Source organism: Salvia miltiorrhiza, chromosome 8 (genome assembly GCF_028751815.1).
Source record: "Salvia miltiorrhiza cultivar Shanhuang (shh) chromosome 8, IMPLAD_Smil_shh, whole genome shotgun sequence".
Lineage (NCBI taxonomy): Eukaryota > Viridiplantae > Streptophyta > Magnoliopsida > Lamiales > Lamiaceae > Salvia > Salvia miltiorrhiza.
Window position 1 is genome coordinate 6,716,835 of NC_080394.1, and position 19,071 is coordinate 6,735,905.

At 34.3% G+C, this 19,071-nt stretch overlaps 4 protein-coding genes across 12 annotated transcripts; all 4 read left to right on the forward strand.

Annotated features, from left to right (window-relative positions):
• The first annotated feature begins 568 nt into the window (after positions 1–568).
• LOC131000497 (membrane-anchored ubiquitin-fold protein 3-like) lies at positions 569–4,230 on the forward strand. Of its 3 annotated transcripts, XR_009093748.1 has the most exons (6): positions 637–852; positions 1,404–1,536; positions 1,690–1,872; positions 2,336–2,506; positions 3,368–3,479; positions 3,600–3,733. XR_009093748.1 is itself a non-coding variant. In XM_057926424.1 (5 exons), exons 3-5 carry the CDS (start codon positions 1,731–1,733, stop codon positions 3,409–3,411), a joined length of 357 nt encoding a protein of 118 aa, XP_057782407.1. In that variant the 5' UTR covers positions 569–852; positions 1,404–1,536; positions 1,690–1,730; the 3' UTR covers positions 3,412–4,230. The 3 variants fall into 3 exon arrangements, 2 of the variants coding, with proteins under 2 accessions (XP_057782407.1, XP_057782408.1); XM_057926424.1 differs by having other exon boundaries at positions 569–852; positions 3,368–4,230; XM_057926425.1 differs by lacking the exon at positions 637–852 and adding an exon at positions 949–1,188 and having other exon boundaries at positions 3,368–4,230.
• A 138-nt stretch (positions 4,231–4,368) lies between these two features.
• LOC131000496 (E3 ubiquitin-protein ligase MIEL1-like) lies at positions 4,369–8,302 on the forward strand. 5 transcript variants are annotated; one of them, XM_057926422.1, is made up of 13 exons: positions 4,477–4,678; positions 4,814–4,905; positions 5,002–5,089; positions 5,222–5,278; positions 5,380–5,412; positions 5,514–5,591; positions 5,752–5,795; positions 5,878–5,918; positions 6,195–6,277; positions 6,357–6,448; positions 6,562–6,631; positions 7,649–7,680; positions 7,861–8,302. In XM_057926422.1, exons 2-13 carry the CDS (start codon positions 4,850–4,852, stop codon positions 7,958–7,960), a joined length of 774 nt encoding a protein of 257 aa, XP_057782405.1. In that variant the 5' UTR covers positions 4,477–4,678; positions 4,814–4,849; the 3' UTR covers positions 7,961–8,302. The 5 variants fall into 5 exon arrangements, 4 of the variants coding, with proteins under 4 accessions (XP_057782406.1, XP_057782405.1, XP_057782401.1 ...); XM_057926418.1 differs by having other exon boundaries at positions 4,481–4,678; positions 7,642–7,680; XM_057926419.1 differs by having other exon boundaries at positions 4,491–4,710; positions 7,642–7,680.
• A 3,415-nt stretch (positions 8,303–11,717) lies between these two features.
• On the forward strand, positions 11,718–14,122 carry LOC131000498 (zinc finger protein CONSTANS-LIKE 13). 3 transcript variants are annotated; one of them, XM_057926427.1, is made up of 4 exons: positions 11,718–12,609; positions 12,997–13,173; positions 13,369–13,625; positions 13,727–14,122. In XM_057926427.1, exons 1-4 carry the CDS (start codon positions 12,070–12,072, stop codon positions 13,815–13,817), a joined length of 1,065 nt encoding a protein of 354 aa, XP_057782410.1. In that variant the 5' UTR covers positions 11,718–12,069; the 3' UTR covers positions 13,818–14,122. The 3 variants fall into 3 exon arrangements, with proteins under 3 accessions (XP_057782410.1, XP_057782409.1, XP_057782411.1); XM_057926426.1 differs by having other exon boundaries at positions 11,819–12,609; positions 12,997–13,194; XM_057926428.1 differs by having other exon boundaries at positions 11,819–12,609; positions 12,997–13,140.
• A 3,292-nt stretch (positions 14,123–17,414) lies between these two features.
• Positions 17,415–17,939, forward strand: LOC130997999 (uncharacterized). The gene has a single exon (XM_057923437.1). The coding sequence runs from the start codon at positions 17,415–17,417 to the stop codon at positions 17,937–17,939; it is 525 nt and encodes a 174-aa protein (XP_057779420.1).
• Positions 17,940–19,071: the final 1,132 nt, after the last annotated feature.

The window sequence follows — 19,071 nt, forward strand, 5'->3', positions numbered from 1 at the left end:
TTCAGCCACTATATTTTAGATAAGGAAAGGCATGAAATTCCCTTTACTTTTCCCATACTGTTTCTTTTTTGGAATCATCATATTTTATTTCCGTATATCAAATCGAACTCATCTCTAAAATACCATACGTACATTGCACATATATCATTGTCAAAACTTTATAATCTTATCATTTTGATAATTTGATTTTGAACTTAGCATACATGTTTGGACCAATATTTCATGGTTGCTACTTTGAATTATTTTTGTGAATATTTTATAATTTTAGGACAAACGTAGTTGATTTTTAAGCGATAAATGAAGTTGTTTTGTATTCTTTCTTGCTTAAAATCATTTGGATTTCTTTTTTCTCTCAATTTCTTATTTCTCAACTCAAACCCAAAAAAATATCAATGATTAATTAATATAATTTTTTAGAGAAAACTGAGAGTTATTATCACTTACTGAAAATCAATAACCATGTAAGTAATTCCACTTTTCGTGAATTGAGAAAGTAATAATTATGAAATGTGTGTGCCGTTTAATTTTATTTAGAAAAAATTTAATTTTTTCAGTGCATCGTATTTTTTTTTTGTTTGTTTGGAGCAAGAGCGCATCGTATTTTTCTTAGAAAGGGAATAAAAGAAAATTTTGACTCCCTCACTCCTAAAAGATACTACTACTGCTACAAGAGAAAGAAAAGCGTGAAAACGCCACCGAATCGTCTCTCTCTACGGAGCTCACATTCTCGACGACTATTCACATCTTATTCTTTTATTTATTTTTACCGGCGGAGGCGGAGCAGCTCTCTCGGCCGCGCGAAATTTTGTCTCCGCCCCTGATTGGTATTCGTATATATGGCGTCTTGATCAGGTTTCTTTTCATGCCCCCTTTCTCTTTTAGTTTTTTTTTAGGTGTTTGTTGTTTTACTGGTTCGTATCATTTAAGCGGTGGAAAAGAGGAGAAAGTAGTGGAGGAACTGGGTTCCCTTATTCCACTTATTTTATTGTGTTTTTGTTTATCAGCTTTTGTTATTCTAGATCTCTGACTTATTTTTTAGTATTTTTTATTTTTTGGTGTCATAGCTTCTGTAGAAGTCCAAAAGGATTTTGTACTACGTGGTGACTACAGAATGTTTAGAAATTTTATTTTGGACATCTGACTTCAATGCTGCGTAATATTTTCCTAGATGTGATGATAGAAGAATATGTAAGTAGGTTTTGTTGTCTAGATATACAATCTGGCGATATTTTCTCATTTATGAAATTGTTTTCATGTGAATGCTCATTTTCTTGTTATTATTGTTCAGAAAGGAGTACTAAAATTTAGTTTTCAGTTCAGTATAGTTGATCGGATTACTTGTTTCAATGAATGTTGTGATGGAAAATCTTTGAATGCAGCGTATTGACGTGTGTTAGATGCAGGGACTTCTTTTGAGGTTTCCTGCGATAATTGAAGGTTTTGGATCATATGAAGTGGTTACTCAGTCAACTGGATGGTGATTCGAATGTACAGTTTCTATTGTGTTTTCTTGAAGATTTATCTAGATTGAGGAAGGTGTGTTGAATCTGGTATTTTATTTGTTTCAAGATTAGTTTTATTGGATACTTATGCAACTTGTCTTTATCATTGTTTGTAAGGCATGGAATGGATGGATGTTTCACCTATTTGCAAGGCGAGATTTTCTAACTTGAATTCTGTTACTCGTAGATTTCTTGCTCCGAGCCGGACTTCCACAAGTATAGTAGAGGATGGCTACTACAACTGAAGGAAGTGAGAGCCTTCAACTGAAATTCAGAATATTTGATGGGACAGATATAGGTCACGGGACATACTTTTCTTCCATCACCGCTGCTACACTTAAACAAAAACTTCTTTCTGAGTGGCCTCAAGGTGAACAAATTCCTTCTTGATTACTTATGGGACTGAAAATGTCTTTGGTAAAGTTTTTTCTGAGACTGTATTGGATGTAGTTAGTCACCAACTTAGATCTCCAATGGGTTTTTTTTTTCCATGTGTAAACTTGCTGTTGTGTTCCAATTTTTTTGGGCAAATGTACATTTTCTGGAATTGCATTTAGTAATGCATGTAACTTCTTATTCATTGGACAAATACTTCATTGGCAAGTGGTAACATTAAAGACTTGCACTACTAAAAATTTGTTGGAGAATACCTGGGAATTTAGAAATGGGTGGAATACTGTAGGATAACTCTAGTTTAGCTTATCTTCTTTGTCCACTATGCTTCTGTATAACTGAAAATTTTAAATGATGTTAACTGTTGTAATATTTTTTTCGAATACTTTGTGAATTTGTTTTGAAGCTTTGACTGAGCTGTGGCCCATCTGCATCTATAGATAAATCAGTTGTGCCAAAGTCAGTGAGCGATATGAAACTGATACATGCTGGAAAAGTTTTAGAGAATGGGCAGAGACTTGCTGACTCTGGTTTATGTGTCGGCAACCTTACAGGTGAAGTTATTACAATGCATGTGGTTGTACAGCCTTCAGTTGCTGAACAGAAGTCAGGTATATGCTTTACTGATGTTTTGTTTAGTTTGTGAATGATATGTCCCTTTTCTTGCTGTGTTAACTTACCTAGTATCAATGTGATCTGAGGTTGATTAATACTTATAACCTGCTATGATTTTGTGAGATGAAAAGCTGAATTCCTTTTCGGCATATTAATCTTGAATATTTGCTCCTGAATTCCTCCCGTTAACTAAACTTTAGCAACTGAATTACATTTCCTCATGAAGCCATAGAGGCATAAATCCACATGATTCATGTTGGTTTCTTTATATAAATGATGGAAACTCATTATTTGCTTTGCCCTCTTGTATTGGGAACTTGCAAAAGTATTGTTTGTTGATATGTAAGACATGCTACCAACATATTTACTAATGGCTGTCCAATGGAAGTAAGTAAGTAACCCATAAATTGGCTTTCTGGTCCCCAAGTTCATGTTCACACGACCGTCTCAGGCTTCACCGAATCAGAGTGCCCTCCTAACTAGGAATGCAAGAGCTCATAGAAAATCCTACATAAACTCCTCTAAGTTTGACATAAAAGAGCAAAAGAAAGAAACTCTTTGTGCAATCCATTTATGTTCCATCTTAATGACCTTATATTATGAATTCAGTGGGAAATTATCCATCCATTTGACAAATGTGCATATGATGGTGAAAAGTCATCATTATGATTTATTAGAACACTCAAAGCCTTGCAACATAGAAGACTGGTTCTCCTCTAGTGCTGGGGATTGGCAATTTTCCTCTATTACCTTTCCTCCTCCTGTACAGCCATAGTATGTTGTTCCTTTGAATTCTCTGAGCTGAACCTCTAGTCGAGTGACAATTCATTTGTCTCTATGCTTTTGGCATAATGCAGGTAAGAAGCAAGATCAGCATTCATGCTCGTGCACCATCCTTTAGAGCCTCTCAAAGGGACTTGAGCTTCTTGTTGCCGAGGCGAAGTCAGACAGTATTTCCACCTCGATTTTGTATGGTGCAGCCTCAGTCTTGGTGGTATGTAAAGAGTGATAAAACCATATCAAAGGTTATAAGGTTGCAGTCATGCTTGTGACATTTTGTGATACTTTAATGATGGTGCTTCTGTTTAGATTGAAATGCACCTAAAGTCACTCAGCAATCGTACGAGTTGGAAGGTCACCCAAGTCGTATCTCTTAAAGAAAGCTAAGCAAGTCATTCACTCATGTTACATATATAAAAAGTAATAAATCTTATGCATTTTACTGCATTTTACACAAGAGTTGGATCTGCTACTCATCATCTTAATAACTAATGTGAAATTGAAGAAAATAGATAAATGAAGCGATAAATTAAAGTATATAAATCTAGGTTCTAGAAAGTAAGTAAAACCAACGAATTAACGATAAAATAAATCATAATTCTAGCAATTATTTCAAATGATTTCTACTTACAATAGATAAGAGGCTTATTTCCCAAAATGCTCAAGTGAAGATATTTTACTACTTTATTCTAATCTTTTTTTAATAAAAACTGATTGCAGAAAATGAGAGGTTTGGAGGCGCAGCGGCTGAAGCTGGATTCCAATATAAACAAGGCTGATTTTAGAGTTTTGGATATAATCAGTTTGATGTATTGTGAAATTTGAAACATTGTGGAAAGTGCTCATAGTTGCACAGTCAATTGTATCATGAAGATCATTGTATTTTTTTGTATTTGGAGATTTACTGGGATTTTTTTTTTTTTTTATGTGAATTCATTTTAACTTCTTATTTAAGACTAAAATTTTTATGCATATTGTCAACCAGCTGTAACCCAAATTACTAAATTATTATACTATGAGTTATAGATAAACTTTGAACTACTTATAATTATGTTGAGTTTATATACATACACGTGGGATTTCGATTTGACAGTTTTTTTATAGTTAACACGACTCCTATCTCAATTCCTTAATCTAACTTGCGGCAACATTTCATGAAATAATTTACATAGGTAACCATCAATCAACGAATGTAATATATATAATAATAAATGAATTTTAAAGGTTATTTGCTATTTAGGGGTTAATGACTACTCTTTCTCCAATCGTCCAAGTTATTACTTCTTTAATAATAGTCGCATTCGAGTAAAGCAAAATTCGACCAACAACGAGCGCTTTTAGCTAAAAACACCGGCGCATTCCGTCCCCGCAAAATCGCCACTGCCGCCGTGAGATTTCCAGCTTCAGTTTTCAATTGGTGGCTGAGATTTCTTGTGGCTTCTAGCTGCTTTAATTTATCGGCGTGGCGCAACATTGCCGCGGCCGCCGTGAGATTTTTTGATTGAATTTTTTTGTGGTGGCAGAAATATCTTTTTTATTTTTTTTCAATCAGCCCGACGATGGAAACCCTAGGAGCGAATTCTGCAGCTGAAGATTCCGGGGCATTGCAGCACGGGTTTGTTTCCTTCTTCCAATTTTTGTTACATTTTGGTGCAAGTTTTCCTTTTTCTATCTGACATGTTCAATTCTGTTTACCAAATGTGGTGTTTAGGTGCGAGCATTACAGGAGAAGATGCAAGCTGAGAGCGCCTTGTTGCGATCAGATTTTTACGTGCCGTCACTGTCACAACGAAGCCACGGTTAGCTTGTGTGTGTGTGTGCGCGCCCCGCGCTACGAGAGAGAAAGAGATGGAGATTTTTTTTTAAGATTTGAATTATATCTGAATTTTCTGGGGGTTTTATATGGTTGATACATGTGGAACTTTGTGTAGAGTACTTTGAGCAACCCGAAAGATAGACACGAGATCGTTCGCCATGAAGTTAAGCAAGTATAAGTCACTTCCCTTTTCACTTCTTTGTATGTTTGTTGATATTTTAAGCTTTTTTCCTGCCAATTATGGTTGATTAAGTGTTTTTTTTATGATATTAGGTTGTTTGTGCAATATGTAATACTGAACAACAGGTTTGTCTGTCATATTATCCTCTGTGTTTTGTGCTTTTTTGTCGTTTTGAACATCCTTTTGATTGTTATGGCTATGAGTTGGGTTGTTTCTTCCTCTGCAGGTGTCCAATCTCTGTTCCAATTGTGGCGTCAAATTTGGTGAATACTTCTGCAACATATGCAAATTCTATGATGATGATGTAATACATTGCTCTTGTTTACTTTGGTGACAATACAAAACTTGCTTAGCAGAAGATTAATTATTTTTAAAGAAAGAGTGAAGCAGATGCTCTTTGAACCGGGGATAGTATTTATTTCTGTTGTTTATTTAGTAACATGGGTAGCTTGTTAATGTGACAGACCAGTAAAGAGCAGTTTCATTGCAATGACTGTGGCATTTGTAGGTAAGAGAACTCAATTAGTGATTTTACATTGCAATTATTTATTTTATTAATATTCTTTCTTTGATGCAATCGATATTCCCAGAGTTGGCGGTCGCGAAAACTTCTTTCATTGCAGCAAGTGTGGTAAGTAGTTTCCCTGTTTTTTTTTTTTTGGTTGGCCTGTTCTTGTGATGCATATTCATGTGCCCAATGAATTACTTTCCATTTTCATTAAGTGCAATTTATGGCTCTATCTAAAGCACTCAAAGATAAAATATCTTTATAATTTGACTGAAACAGTAAAATGCATGTTTTCCTCCTAATTTCCTACCTGGGAATGTGTCTATTATCCCACTTTTTCTTTAATGTCGGTCGTGTATATGGCTTAGAACACATCTTAACTATCTTCTCTCTGCACAGGATCTTGCTATTCTGTTGGTTTACGTAATAATCACAAATGTGTAGAGAACTCAATGAAGAACCACTGTCCTATCTGTTATGAGGTTTAGTACATTACTCCTTAATACTAATATCAATGTGGTCTTATGCCCTTGGGTAAATAATCTTGTCTCTTTCATGCAGTTTCTTTTCGACTCAACCCAACAGACTACAATTATGAAATGCGGGCACACAATGCATGCAGAGTGTTATAACGAGTTGTTCAACCAAAACCAGTACGTCTGACATCTGTGTCTCTTCTCTTCACTTATTTCTATATCATTTGGATCTTTCTTGTCTCTGTTGTCTCAAATTACCTTTTAAACTTTATATCCTAAATATTTTACAGGTATCGTTGTCCAATCTGTTCCAAGTCGGTGTTCAATATGTCTAGTAGTTGGGAAAGATTAGATGAGGAGGTATTTTGTAACATACCTTTTCTGCTTGCAGCTTTATGCATATTCTCTTGCTTTTGTAAATTTGTAATTTTACTTTATTACTAAGAATGCATTCCTTCTTCATGCCATTATATGAAAGATCCCAACTCTGGTTCTTCCACTTCCATAGTTTTCATGGAATGATGCTAGATAGTTACTTCCATGCCATTGTATGAAAGATCCTGATTCTGGTTCTTCCACTTTCGTTGTTTTCAAGGAATCATGTTAAATAGTTACTTCGTGATTCTAGATGGTCTTCCTTAAGTTTCATGTACAAATTCGCAGGGCATTTCTTCACAGCAAGTTAGACTGTTGCATGCCTATTAGTTTCTTGCTCTCTTTCATCAATGCCATTTATTACTGTCATGATCACAATCATGTTTTTTCCTTCACTGCATTGCACCGGGATGCCTTGTGAACTCCAAATATACCCTTGAATATCAAATTTCTGATTAAAGTGGTAGTTGAACACCTGGTTATCTGTGGCTTATTCTTGGTGTTCAGTTATGGCTTAAATTCTTAAAATATAGCTCCTGCGAGTATTTTGTAGAATAAAACATGGCATGGATACAATATTGTTATCATGATAATGATAATAATGGTCCCCACCTGTCGGTGTCACCCTGAAATTCCTAAGCATTGAGTCGAGCATTTAGTTATCAGATATTTATTTTTCTAGAAAAGTTGGCTTCTGGTCTTTCAAAGATTTCATATGGAGCTGTAACTTGTTGAGCAAATTTAATTTACAGTTCTGAATCATATCTCTACAAATTCGTCCATTCTGGTTTGCAGAGATCCTGATTTATTCGGAGATTCTTGAAACCTTTATTCTATCCACTTCTCTTTTCTTACATTTTGAAGATACCTATGCTAACTACTAAGCATCTAGAATTGTGGCATGAACAATATCTGGCCAAATATTCTCTCCTTTAAATTATTATTCTTTAGATACCTGATATGATATTTGATATTTGAATTTGACGTTCTGGTAGATTGCAGCGACTGCAATGCCTGAGGAATACTGCTATGAAGTAAGTTCATCGTCCACTTCTTAATGACATTGTCTTATGTTACATTGTGTGGAAGATAATTGATATCAATCAGGTTGATTTCCGTCTCAATCGAACTTGTGCATATACAGAGTTTCTTCTTTTCATTCTTGCATTGTGTACTTAATAGAATTAGATACCAACGTAAATGCAACTATGCAGGTTGAAAATCTCTGCAACGATTGCAACAATACCAGCAAGACGTTCTTCCACATATTTGGCCACAAGTGCCAACACTGTAATTCCTACAATACACGCGTGATAACAAGTGGGGAGAATCGGCAAACATAGCTCAGTCACGCCGAGCATATTTTTCGCTGGATTAGCAAAATTATTACTTCTTCATGGGGATTTTGATCCATCGTTGCGATGTTTACCAACTATTCTGCGTCTTTTTCAGTTGGTGGTTAACATGCTATCATATCATATGCAACGCGCATTAATCTGGAAAATTCTTGATGCTTGCGGTTAACATGCTATCATATTCATATTGATAAGAATGATTACCATTATTTTTTTCTGCCTACTTTTACCTTATGTATGTATGTATTTTGCCTTGGATGGACATTGCATTCTTGTCGGAAATATTAAGGATATTATTTTATTTTGTGTTCATCTTTTCTTATTTTTTCAACTGTTTGCAACTTTTTTCCATTGGGACGTAAATAGAGTTCGATTATCATAGTTTGAGTGGCAAACTATTTTCTCCCTAAATATTGTTAAATGTTAATAGTGACTCAAATTGCAGTTTCTCGTATACCTATTCCAATATAAAGTTCCTATAATCCAAGATCCATTGTATCTGTATATTTTTTTGCATCATCCAAGATTCCTTATATGAAGTCTCTTTTTTTATCAATTAAATCCTACGACAAACGTTTCAAAATACATTTATTTTTATTTATCTATCTATCTATCTTTTTTTTTTTTGTCTTAATATGGGATTATATACAATTCCTAGCAGGTTCCAGACATAAATTCTTTAGTCTTCTGGTAATTTCAAACACAAATAAATATCTCTGCTGGAAAATGACCTGTTACTGATATTTCAGACATGTTGAGTCCAAAGAAAAGTCCGATAGTTAACTCTTTGCGTGTGCCAATAAAATCATTACAAGCTTGTGTAGTAATTAATCACTACTATTATTAGATTGTACTCCATCCGTCCCGGCTTTTGGTATCCAGTTGAAAATGGCACGCATTTTAATAAAGTGATTGATGTGTTGTAAGTGGAATAAGGGTCCCACCTTTTATGTGAGAGTTAAAATAATTATAGTAGAGTAAGAGCTCCACCTACTTTTACTAAAAATAGAAATGGATACCAAAATGTGGGACGGCCAAAAAAGGAAAGTTGGATACTAAAAGCTGGGACGGTGGGAGTAATAAAAAAGACGAATCAATCTATTTTATTTCATTTTCAAGATTCTATCCATATGTTGTCTAGTTTATATGTTATTATTATATGGTTAAATTTCATAAGTAAGACCAGGAACAAATCATGAATAAACATTCATTCATAAACTTTGGAAACGAGATAAAGATTTCCCCAAATCTAATCATCTAGAAGAGATAGTATTAATAATACATGTATAGGAATATTAATAATAAGATATATATTCCCCAAATAATAAAGATTTCCCCAAATAGATAGTATTAATAATAAGATTTCCCCAAATAGATAGTATTAATAATAAAGATTTCCCCAAATAGATAGTATATATTTTAAAGTTTTAGCCCTAATACATGTATAGGAATATTAATAATAAGATATAATAGGTTTGAAATTGAAAAAATTACAAAGATAAACATGTATTCAAAATAATACTACTATATTACATTGGTGTGGTGGGGGAGGGGGGGCATCGAATAAAAAAAAATGATCTTTGATTGTCATAAAATTTGCTATCAATAAAAATTGTTATTTTTGATAGAGGCTGAATTGCTATATATTTTTCTATCCTCATATACTTAATTGTATACCGACATATGGTACTAGCATTTATTAAAATTGAATGTATAGTAAATAAAACAAGATTTTATTGATAAATAAATGTACTTTATTCATAATTTCAAACTTGGAGAACAAGAAAAGGCAAATGGTCAAAAGTCAAATATAATGTTTAATAATTCATTTCTCTATCGATTTAGCTTGTAGCTAGCTAACCTTGCCTTGGAATGCGATTGTGGCGATTGACATCATCACCAACACACCAACTACGTAAACATGTCATACATCCTATTATCTCTCACGAGAGTTTCGATGTAAAATTTCTATATTTGCTATATCTCTCATCTTATGTATACATCTTCAAAGCATAAGACTTTCAAAGATCGATTAATTAGCCGTTATTGAGTTTGTGATGACTCGGTAACAAAAACTGTAACAACGTAAGCATACCGCATACGACTTTCAAAGATCGATTAATTAGCCGTTATTACTTATTAGGTTTGTGATAACTCGATAATAAGTACTGCAACATACTCCCTCCCTCCAAGAAAAAATTTCCTATCTTTTCTTTTTGAGACGTCCATAAAAAAACTTCCTATCTATTTTTGGACTATACCCCACTATTTATAATTATTTATTTTTCACTTTTTCATAACTCTCAATATTAATTATAACATATTTTCACAACTCTTAATACACTCAACAACTTTTTCTCCACTCTTAATACACTCAATAATCTTTTTCTTAAAACTCGTTTTACTTTCTCCTAGGAAGTTTTTTCATAGACGAAGGGAGTATAATAGACTAAGATACTGCTACATCATAACTAGGATTCATTGTGATTATTGTTTTGCTATTTGCCCGTATGACGACCCCCCATGATCGGAATGCCTCGTATTTTAACTTTGTTTGCTATTTGCCTGCTAATTTTCAAGTGGCATAAAGATATTGTTTCGAATATTATTCAAGTCATGGAGGATGCATCCAACAATAAGTCACAATTTCATTTTATAAAATATTACACCATTATTATATCAGTTTTGAGAACTCATTTACTTTTTTTTCTTTCTAAAAGCATCCGTAGCAATGAGCAATCAGCCCTTAACGAGGCTCTTAGGTGATCCTCACCAGTCACCACTTAAGAGTCATTTCCTCATAGTAATGCTAGCTCTCTAATTTTATTAATTTATCTTTATTTTAAATTATTTTTAAATTAAATTAAACATTAATTTAACAATATAAATTTTATTAAAATTCAACATTACGTTAATTTTTTTAAAATGCAATAACTAAAAAACATTAAATAATTTTTTTTTAAAAAAATCTTCGAACTATGACTACATAGGATCAAATCGTGCTCAATTAACTAAGTACCGTTTTTCATTTAAACTCACAAATCCCCTAGTGTAAGCAAGAAGAAATGAACAAGTTCTTTATTTGAAGATGGGGATTAATTATTTTAAAATGTTGTTAAATTATGTTATTTTGTTTGATTACGAAATTTTAATTTATTTAAAAAACAAATACTACATTTGCATTTTGTTTCATTCAAAAATTTAATTCAACTTTTCAGTCAATTAATTAAAACCTACGTGGTAACAAAAATTCTTTTTTTTTCTGATTTTATTAAAAAAATCATTATTTTTTTTGTTGTCTTCGATCGATATTGCTTACGCTGTGATATTCTTTTGGATCGATTTGCCTTTTTTGTTACTTTAAGTACTGTCTTCAAATATTTAATGACTAACTTAATTAATTAATTAATTAATTATGATCATAATATCAAAGGTTATGATTTCAAAACTAATGCTGACACAAAAAAAATGGTTAGAAACATACCCTTTTTTTTTTAATCATAATGGTTATAAAAACATCTTTGTTATCAATTGTGACTAATTTATGTATTGCCACTAAATTAAAACAATGTAATAGTGTTTCTGAAAAGTGAGCTATAAAATATTGATATATTCACAACCATGGACTATTTGTAAGGTATCTAGATATTTTATTCACAAGTTGTACACAATCTAAATATCTTACATAACATAACAGAACCTCAAAATATATTTCCAAATATAGAAACCATCTACCAAACCCAACATTTTCAGTTAATATTAAACAAATTAACCAATCACAGTAACGAAAAAATAAATTAAAAAAATACAGTTTTCCTAGAATTCATCTGCTTCTTCCCTCTCACAATTTATACGTAGATATTATGACACGTGAATAGCGATAAGGTTTTGCTTTTCGTTTTACCATCTTCCTCACTCTCACACACGCTCAAAATCCCACTGCTTCAATCCTCAAAATTTTCTGCAGAGAGTTTGCAGCACGTCAATCATTCCTAGAGATCTTCCACTTTCTCTCGTAAAATCCAACGATAAAGAAAAAGAGGCGAGATATTATAATTATTTAACGCCATGAGTGAAGCAGAGCTTGATATGCACAATTCTGTTTCTAGGGATCAAAGCGACCGTCTCTGCGATTTCTGCAACGAGTCGAAGGCGCTGCTCTACTGCCGCGCGGACTCGGCGAAGCTCTGCTTCAGCTGCGATCGCGAGGTGCACTCCACGAATCCGCTCTTCAAGAAGCACAACCGCTCGCTCCTGTGCAATTCGTGCAGTTCCTCGCCCTCGTCGATCTTCTGCTGCACCGAATCGGCGGTGCTCTGCCAGAACTGCGATTGGGAGATCCACAACAGCTTCGGGTCGATCCACGACCGCCGGCCGCTGGAGGGGTTCACCGGCTGTCCTTCCGTCACCGAGCTGCTCGGGTTTTTAGGGTTGCAGGATTTGGGGAAGAAATCATTGGATCTCGGCGGCGGGAACGATGAGGAGTTTTTGGATATGTTGGTGTGGGAGACTCCGTCCGTCGTCAGCCTCGATGATTTGATCGTCGCCAATGATTATGATCATTCTGCCCCTGCTTTTCAGGCTACCGGCGTGCCCCCTTTGCCTAAGGTTTTGCTTCTCTGTTTTTTTTTTTTCTTTTCTTCTCCTTGATTTCTGAAGTTTGTATACACACATTGTGACGTCTATACGCATAAATCTGCTGTAGATTCATTTCACGATATAGGGTTGAAGGTTTATAGTTCTTTTTAGCCGCTTGATTGATTTGGTAGGAGACTTGGAATGGTGCTGATGAGTGATGATGGTCTCTGTCTTGTTGCATTAGTGGTCGAGGTTTATACGTGCAGTTATCTTTGCTTTGGTGTGAATAATTATCTTGTAACAGATTGAATACCAAATTTTTCTGCTTGTTGAATGATATTTATCATTCTTGGATTGTGATCTCTTCTTCTGAATAACAGATTGGGATTAACCTTTTGAATGTTGTGATTGTATCAGAATCGAAATGCATCATGTGGTAAACACAAAGAAGAAATATTTTTCCAACTTCACAAGATGGCAAAAAAGGATCCAAACTACAGTGGCTCCCTTGAAGATTTTGTTGAAAACAATCAACCACAAGTAACTGCAAAATGTGTGAAGGCAAGTCCTTGCCTCCAACATAAAGAGGAACCGGTACAACTTCCTTCTTATGAGGTTATGACTTGGTTAGAATCGATCATACTATATTTACTATAAGTACGTATTCTTGATGTATGTCCCATTTCGATTGCAACGTTCTTCATCCATGATCATCTTCCTTCCAAAACACACGATTGTTTGAGTATGAAGAGAGAAAGAAATTAACAAGTTTTGTTTCTCCATTTGCAGGATAGTAATGTAGATTGGTGTTTCGGTGGAGGGGTTCAAGATGAAGGCTTTCCTTCCACATATTTTGGTGATTTCAGTGAGATGAGCCATTTGGTGCCGGACAAGGATTCAGATGCCGGTTTCCAAGAGATTCAAGCGTTTGTTCCTGCCGATTCCAAGGCCTTTCAACTGCTTCCTACTGCTGCAGCGCGTGAACTCAACAGCCAAGAACGAGACTCTGCACTATCGCGCTACAAAGAGAAGAAGAAAACTAGGAGGTAAAATTTCAAACATGTGATATGATGGTTGAATCTGGTATAACTTGAGCTTCTTACATGTATGTATGCTCATCCAAGATTTGGGAATTGTTGTGTGACAGGTACGACAAGCATGTGAGATACGAATCAAGGAAAGTTCGAGCAGAAAGTAGGATGAGAATAAAGGGCCGTTTTGCAAAGAAGGATCGCTAGTTTCTACTCTGCAACGGTGTATGAGTGCTTTCTATAGTGAGATTGTGATAAGGCGATATATATAATGATGAGGAAATTAAAACGAGAACGTATATTCTTTGGGTACTAACAGCAATTTGTTAGGCAAATGTTAGCTTAGCTTTTCCTAGTTTTGCTGTCGGAAAATGTAGCTGTTAGTAACACACATTTGTTTGTTGTCTCCCAACGACGAATGTGTATGTGTTTGTAGCCATGGAAATTAGTTATATGTAACATGAGATATGTATTGTTATGATATTGAGAAGAGTTGGAACATGTTAATTTCATTGTATTCTTTTCCCCACCCATTTTTTATTTTTTGCGATTTTATTATTTAATATTTTGTTGAAATTTGTCGATTTTAGCATCCCAGCCCGCTGGACGTACACATGAAAATAAGTTACTTGCGTTTGTATTTGAGATCAGTATTAACTAATAAAACATACAAATTATAAACTAATCAAGTCATAACTGAAGAAAAAATTTAGAATTACATAAAAGCCAAATTAGCTCTCTCTCTCTCTCTCTCTCTCTCTCTCTGCATGATTCAAGTGAGTCGGAGCCGAACGGCCGTCATCGTCATCGTCCTAGTCATGAAACAAAGAAGCAGCTTAGCAACATCCTGGCTATAAACATCACCGTGGTTGTGGCGTCAGCACTATTATATTCGTCGTGGTCGTGGTCGCAGTAGTCATAAGATGGAACATCGTCTTCTTCATGAGACAAATCGGCATCATATCGATCGCACATATCAATATACCGATCGCCATTACTTAAACCATAGTGATTGCAAGCCATACCACAATAATATTTCAAAGTTTGTAACGCCTAATCAATGCAATATTTCTCCATATAGAGAGAGAGAGAGTGTGAAGAATTGTAGTTGAGGGTGACTCGAGTAAATATTTATTTGAGTTCTAGTGGGATGAGGATTCGGTGAGGGAGTAAGATTATTTATAGGATTCAATATATTTGTTGTATATTGATAACACTAATGTTTCCATGATTTTTAGTGTTCATATAATGTCAATTTTATAGGAAATTGAGTGTTTGATGATTGTTTTGTGCTTAAATTGTTTTATCTTGTGAAATATGATACTTACTCGTACTTTAGTGATTTTTACAGAAATATTGAGTCTGAATTTGAAAAAATAATCTGAAATATAAGTTGTAGCTCATCTCGATACAAGTTTGTGAGCACAAACGGATCGCAAATTGGAGTTCGACGAGAGAGATATGGCGTCGCGCGCAGCAGTGAATAGTATCCAACGGGAATTTTCGAATTTTTGGGATTTTCAAATTTTATCAGTATCTTCGAGTTTTGTACTGTATTTATACCTTGTACCTATATATAGGTCTTTTTTTTTTTTTACCTCTTTTCATATTTTTCAGTTGTAGACTTAGGATTTTAATGCTTTTATAGATTAAATTTCTTTTCTTGCAAGATTGAAGACACCTCTTTTCATATTTTTCAGTTTTAGACTTAGGGTGCGTTCACTTTGATGGATGGGAAAAGGAGGAATAACAAAAATTTATGCATTTAAATGTCTCATTTCTTATCCCACATTTTAGACAAAAGAGAAGTTCACCATTTTTTTCTTCCTTATTTTCACTTGAAGGAGGAATAATATTATCCCTCAGTTTTGGTGTGATAATAAAGGGAAAATGGTGAACTTCTTTTTTGTGTAAAATGTGAGATAAGAAATTAGACATTTAAAGTCATAATTTTTTGTTATCTTAGAGGGATAAAAAACAAACACACCATTAGGATTTTAATGCTTTCATAGATTAGATTTCTTTTCCTGCAAGATTGAAGACTTCAACATTTAAGCTGTTATTCATTGATACCTTTTTGTCTTCCAGTTTATGATCATAATTTCTGGTGCTTGATTTCTTGTGGATTATGTGGCCATTAATTTGCATGTGTAGCTATTCGATTTGAGACCTACCGAAGATAACTGTTTAGCGGATTCAGGAATGTGTGATATGATTGGTCAGATAATCCGCTAAAATCATATCACACATTCCTAAATCCGCTAAACAAGTTATCTCCGTTAGATCTCAAATCGAATAGCTACACATGCACATTCCTGAATCAGCTAAACAGTTATCTCCGCTAGCTCAAACCGAATAGCTACACATGTAAATTATTGGCCAGATAATTCACAAGAAATCAAGTAACTTGAATTATGAATCAAGGCAAAAAGATATCAATAAATCAATCACATAAATCTAATCAACTATTACAAACCATATAATCAGATAAAGAAACTAGCTAGACATTAAGAAATAAATCAAAGACATAATAAATAAGAAAGTAATAAAAATAAATAAAATTGATAAAACTCAGAAAACAGCTTGAATGTTGAAGTCTTCAATCTTGCTATATAGGCACAAGGAATAAATACAGTACAAAACTCGAAAATACTGAAAAAAATCCGAAAATTCCCAAAAATTCGGAAATTCTCTTCGGACACTATTTCACTGTTGCGTGCGACTTTCTTGTTTCGATCATATCTCTCTCGTCCGAACTCCGATTTGTGATTTGTTTGCACCTACAAACTCCTATCGTGATGATCTACAACTTCCATTAAGACCAACGGTCCAAATTCAAATTCCATATTTCTGTAAAATTTATCAAAGTGCGAGCAAGTATCATATTTCACAAGACAAAATAATTTAAGCATAAAATAATTATTCAACACTCAATTTCTTATAAAATTGACATCATATAAACATTAAAAAGTATGAAAACATGAGTGTTATCAATATCAAATTTAAATATTCTTTTATTAAAAATTTGTCATGTGTATCTTCTGGGGAAAAAATAACAAGATCCGAATTTCAAATCCTAATAGAAATTATATAATATATCTTGAATTAAGTTGGGCTTTGTTTAGTGTTTGGGCTTATGGATGATGGGTTTAAATGGCCTTTTATTTTTATCTTTTTAGCTTATAGTACTATACACTTATCTTATTTTATTTTATATGTTCTGTTTCAGTCAAATTTTGATTTGACTAAATTTATTTGTTGATACTTGATAGGTGGTACCTAACTCAATTCAATTTCATTTATTTATTGTGCATCAAAGACAAATCAAGTTAGGTGTCTTTCGATTTGACGAACTAGATAAATTTAGTCTCGCAATATATATTATTTGATTAGATAGACTCGATCCATAATTTAATTTCAAAATAATGTCATATACTAATTAATTATGACTAATTAATTAGGACTTATAAGTCTTGGCCTTCTTTACAATAAAATTTATCTTGGATAATCATGAATCTACTTAGTCTCGAATAATTTCGGACCAATATAATTTAAGTAATCGAAAGCAACCTAAAATCAAGTTGTTTTTATACTTTGAGCTCGTTTAGAACGCGATATAGGATATGGTGTGATATGTTTGATTGTGATGTATTTTATTATATATTATGTTGTTTGGTATAATGTATTAAAATTATTTAAAATTAATAATAGTTATAATTAAGATTTGTATTATATATACCACCTTCGTAGGCATATGATCTCTTGGCGGCAACCAGTGAGGAGCAACAAGTACAACCTTTGGAGATGGCTAAGGTGTGGGAGGCCCCAACACCGCATAAAGCCAAGGTGACTGCTTGGAGATGTCTCAGAAACAGATTGGCAACATGCGAGAATTTGAGAAGAAGAAATGTCCAGATCGGTGTGGAAGAGAGATGGTGCAACGCCTGTATTTCAAGTGAGGAGACGACGGAACACCTGTTCCTCCATTGCCCGAAAGCAGCGGCGGTTTGGGACCAGATTTTTCAATGGCTTGACATCAAAACGGCGAATCCTAGAGGTATCCTACAACACTTCATCTCCTTCATTTCTGCTGGAAAAAGGAAGAAAGAAAGGAGATTACTCAAAGCGTTGTGGGTGGGAACAGTGTGGCTACTTTGGGAGAGTAGAAACGAAAGCCGATTTCAGGGCAAGGTTTGGGATATTGATAGACTTGTTTTACAGATTAAGGGTAGACTCTGGAGTTGGAATGAGGCTTACAAAGTTTTGGGGTTGGGAATACCTTTCTCGTCATGGTGTTCTAAGGGTTTCAATCTTTCTTTATTGTTTTGATTGGCATCCCTAGTGCCATGCTTTTGTTCTGTCAATAAAAGCTTCTTTTTACTGATCAAAAAAATATACCACCTCCGTAGGTGGTATATAGAATCACTCAAATTAATATAACATTTTTTGAATTTTTTATTTATAAAAAACAATTTATTTCGTATTATTTTTTATCAAATAAAATATTATGATATCACATATATATTATATATTCTAATCATCCCTACGAATGATCCTTCTTTGTGTGTATACATTAAGGGTGCGTTTGATTTGTTGTAAAACGGATGGATAGCAAAGGGATATAGGCTTATATGGGTGTTTGGTTTCTTGTAAACACATCCAACATGGCCCTGAGAAAAGGGCTGGCCCGGTGTAAATTCACTGTAGTATCAGCAATACCCAACCGGCCACCCCCCTCCGATACATTTTCCAGATTCTAATACTACTTTATTTCTACCATAATTGCCCTCAACTTTTTCAAATTCAATCATTAAATTTTCAAATTCGCATCCCCCAATTCTCTGCGCTTGCTACCGGGAACTTTGATCATCTTTGCAGAAAATTCGACGGAAGCAACTGAATCAAACCAAGGTACGCTTCAATTCCTCGGAAAAATTGAAGTATAACGAAGATATGCTGAATTTGACGTATGCTGAATTTGTCAAGCGGAGGCCTGACTGAGCGTGGATAATATGCAACGATGTTACGGCAGGAGGTGGATAGACTCGCCGGCGGTGATTCTCACCGCTGCTGTTCGATGGGAAGAAAATAAACAGGGGACGAGAGAAATTTTTTTATTTGAGTAATTCTTGGAGTAATGAGTAATTCTTTGAAAATAGGGAATTTCGTGTTACAGAGAGTGAGAGAGAGATGGAGTAATTCTTTGCAAATGGGGTTTCCGATTTGGTGGGGGTTAGGGCTGGGGGTGGGGTGGGGTGGGGTGGGGTGGGGGGACACGTGTTGGGGATGGGGGTGTGGGTTTGGAGACTTGGAAACACGTGTGGGGGGTTTGGGGGTTGCCAATGTATTTTTTAAAAGTATTTTTTGAATTAATTTGACTCTTTTAAAAGCATTTTTTGAATTAAGTTTATTTAAATTTATATAAGGGTAGAAGAGTAATTTGATTACTTAATCTAGATTT

Excerpts from the sequence above, each read along its gene's own strand:
- LOC131000497 (XM_057926424.1), top strand. The coding sequence starts at position 1,731 with ATGGCTACTACAACTGAAGGAAGTGAGAGCCTTCAACTGAAATTCAGA. Across the intron at positions 1,873-2,335 it reads TCTTTCTGAGTGGCCTCAAG|ATAAATCAGTTGTGCCAAAG; the intron begins GTGAACAAATTC and ends CTGCATCTATAG. Across the intron at positions 2,507-3,367 it reads AGTTGCTGAACAGAAGTCAG|GTAAGAAGCAAGATCAGCAT; the intron begins GTATATGCTTTA and ends GGCATAATGCAG.
- LOC131000496 (XM_057926418.1), top strand. The coding sequence starts at position 4,850 with ATGGAAACCCTAGGAGCGAATTCTGCAGCTGAAGATTCCGGGGCATTG. Across the intron at positions 5,413-5,513 it reads TATGTAATACTGAACAACAG|GTGTCCAATCTCTGTTCCAA; the intron begins GTTTGTCTGTCA and ends CTTCCTCTGCAG. Across the intron at positions 6,449-6,561 it reads GAGTTGTTCAACCAAAACCA|GTATCGTTGTCCAATCTGTT; the intron begins GTACGTCTGACA and ends AATATTTTACAG.
- LOC131000498 (XM_057926426.1), top strand. The coding sequence starts at position 12,070 with ATGAGTGAAGCAGAGCTTGATATGCACAATTCTGTTTCTAGGGATCAA. Across the intron at positions 12,610-12,996 it reads GCGTGCCCCCTTTGCCTAAG|AATCGAAATGCATCATGTGG; the intron begins GTTTTGCTTCTC and ends TGATTGTATCAG. Across the intron at positions 13,626-13,726 it reads GAGAAGAAGAAAACTAGGAG|GTACGACAAGCATGTGAGAT; the intron begins GTAAAATTTCAA and ends GTTGTGTGACAG.
- LOC130997999 (XM_057923437.1), top strand. The coding sequence starts at position 17,415 with ATGGCTAAGGTGTGGGAGGCCCCAACACCGCATAAAGCCAAGGTGACT.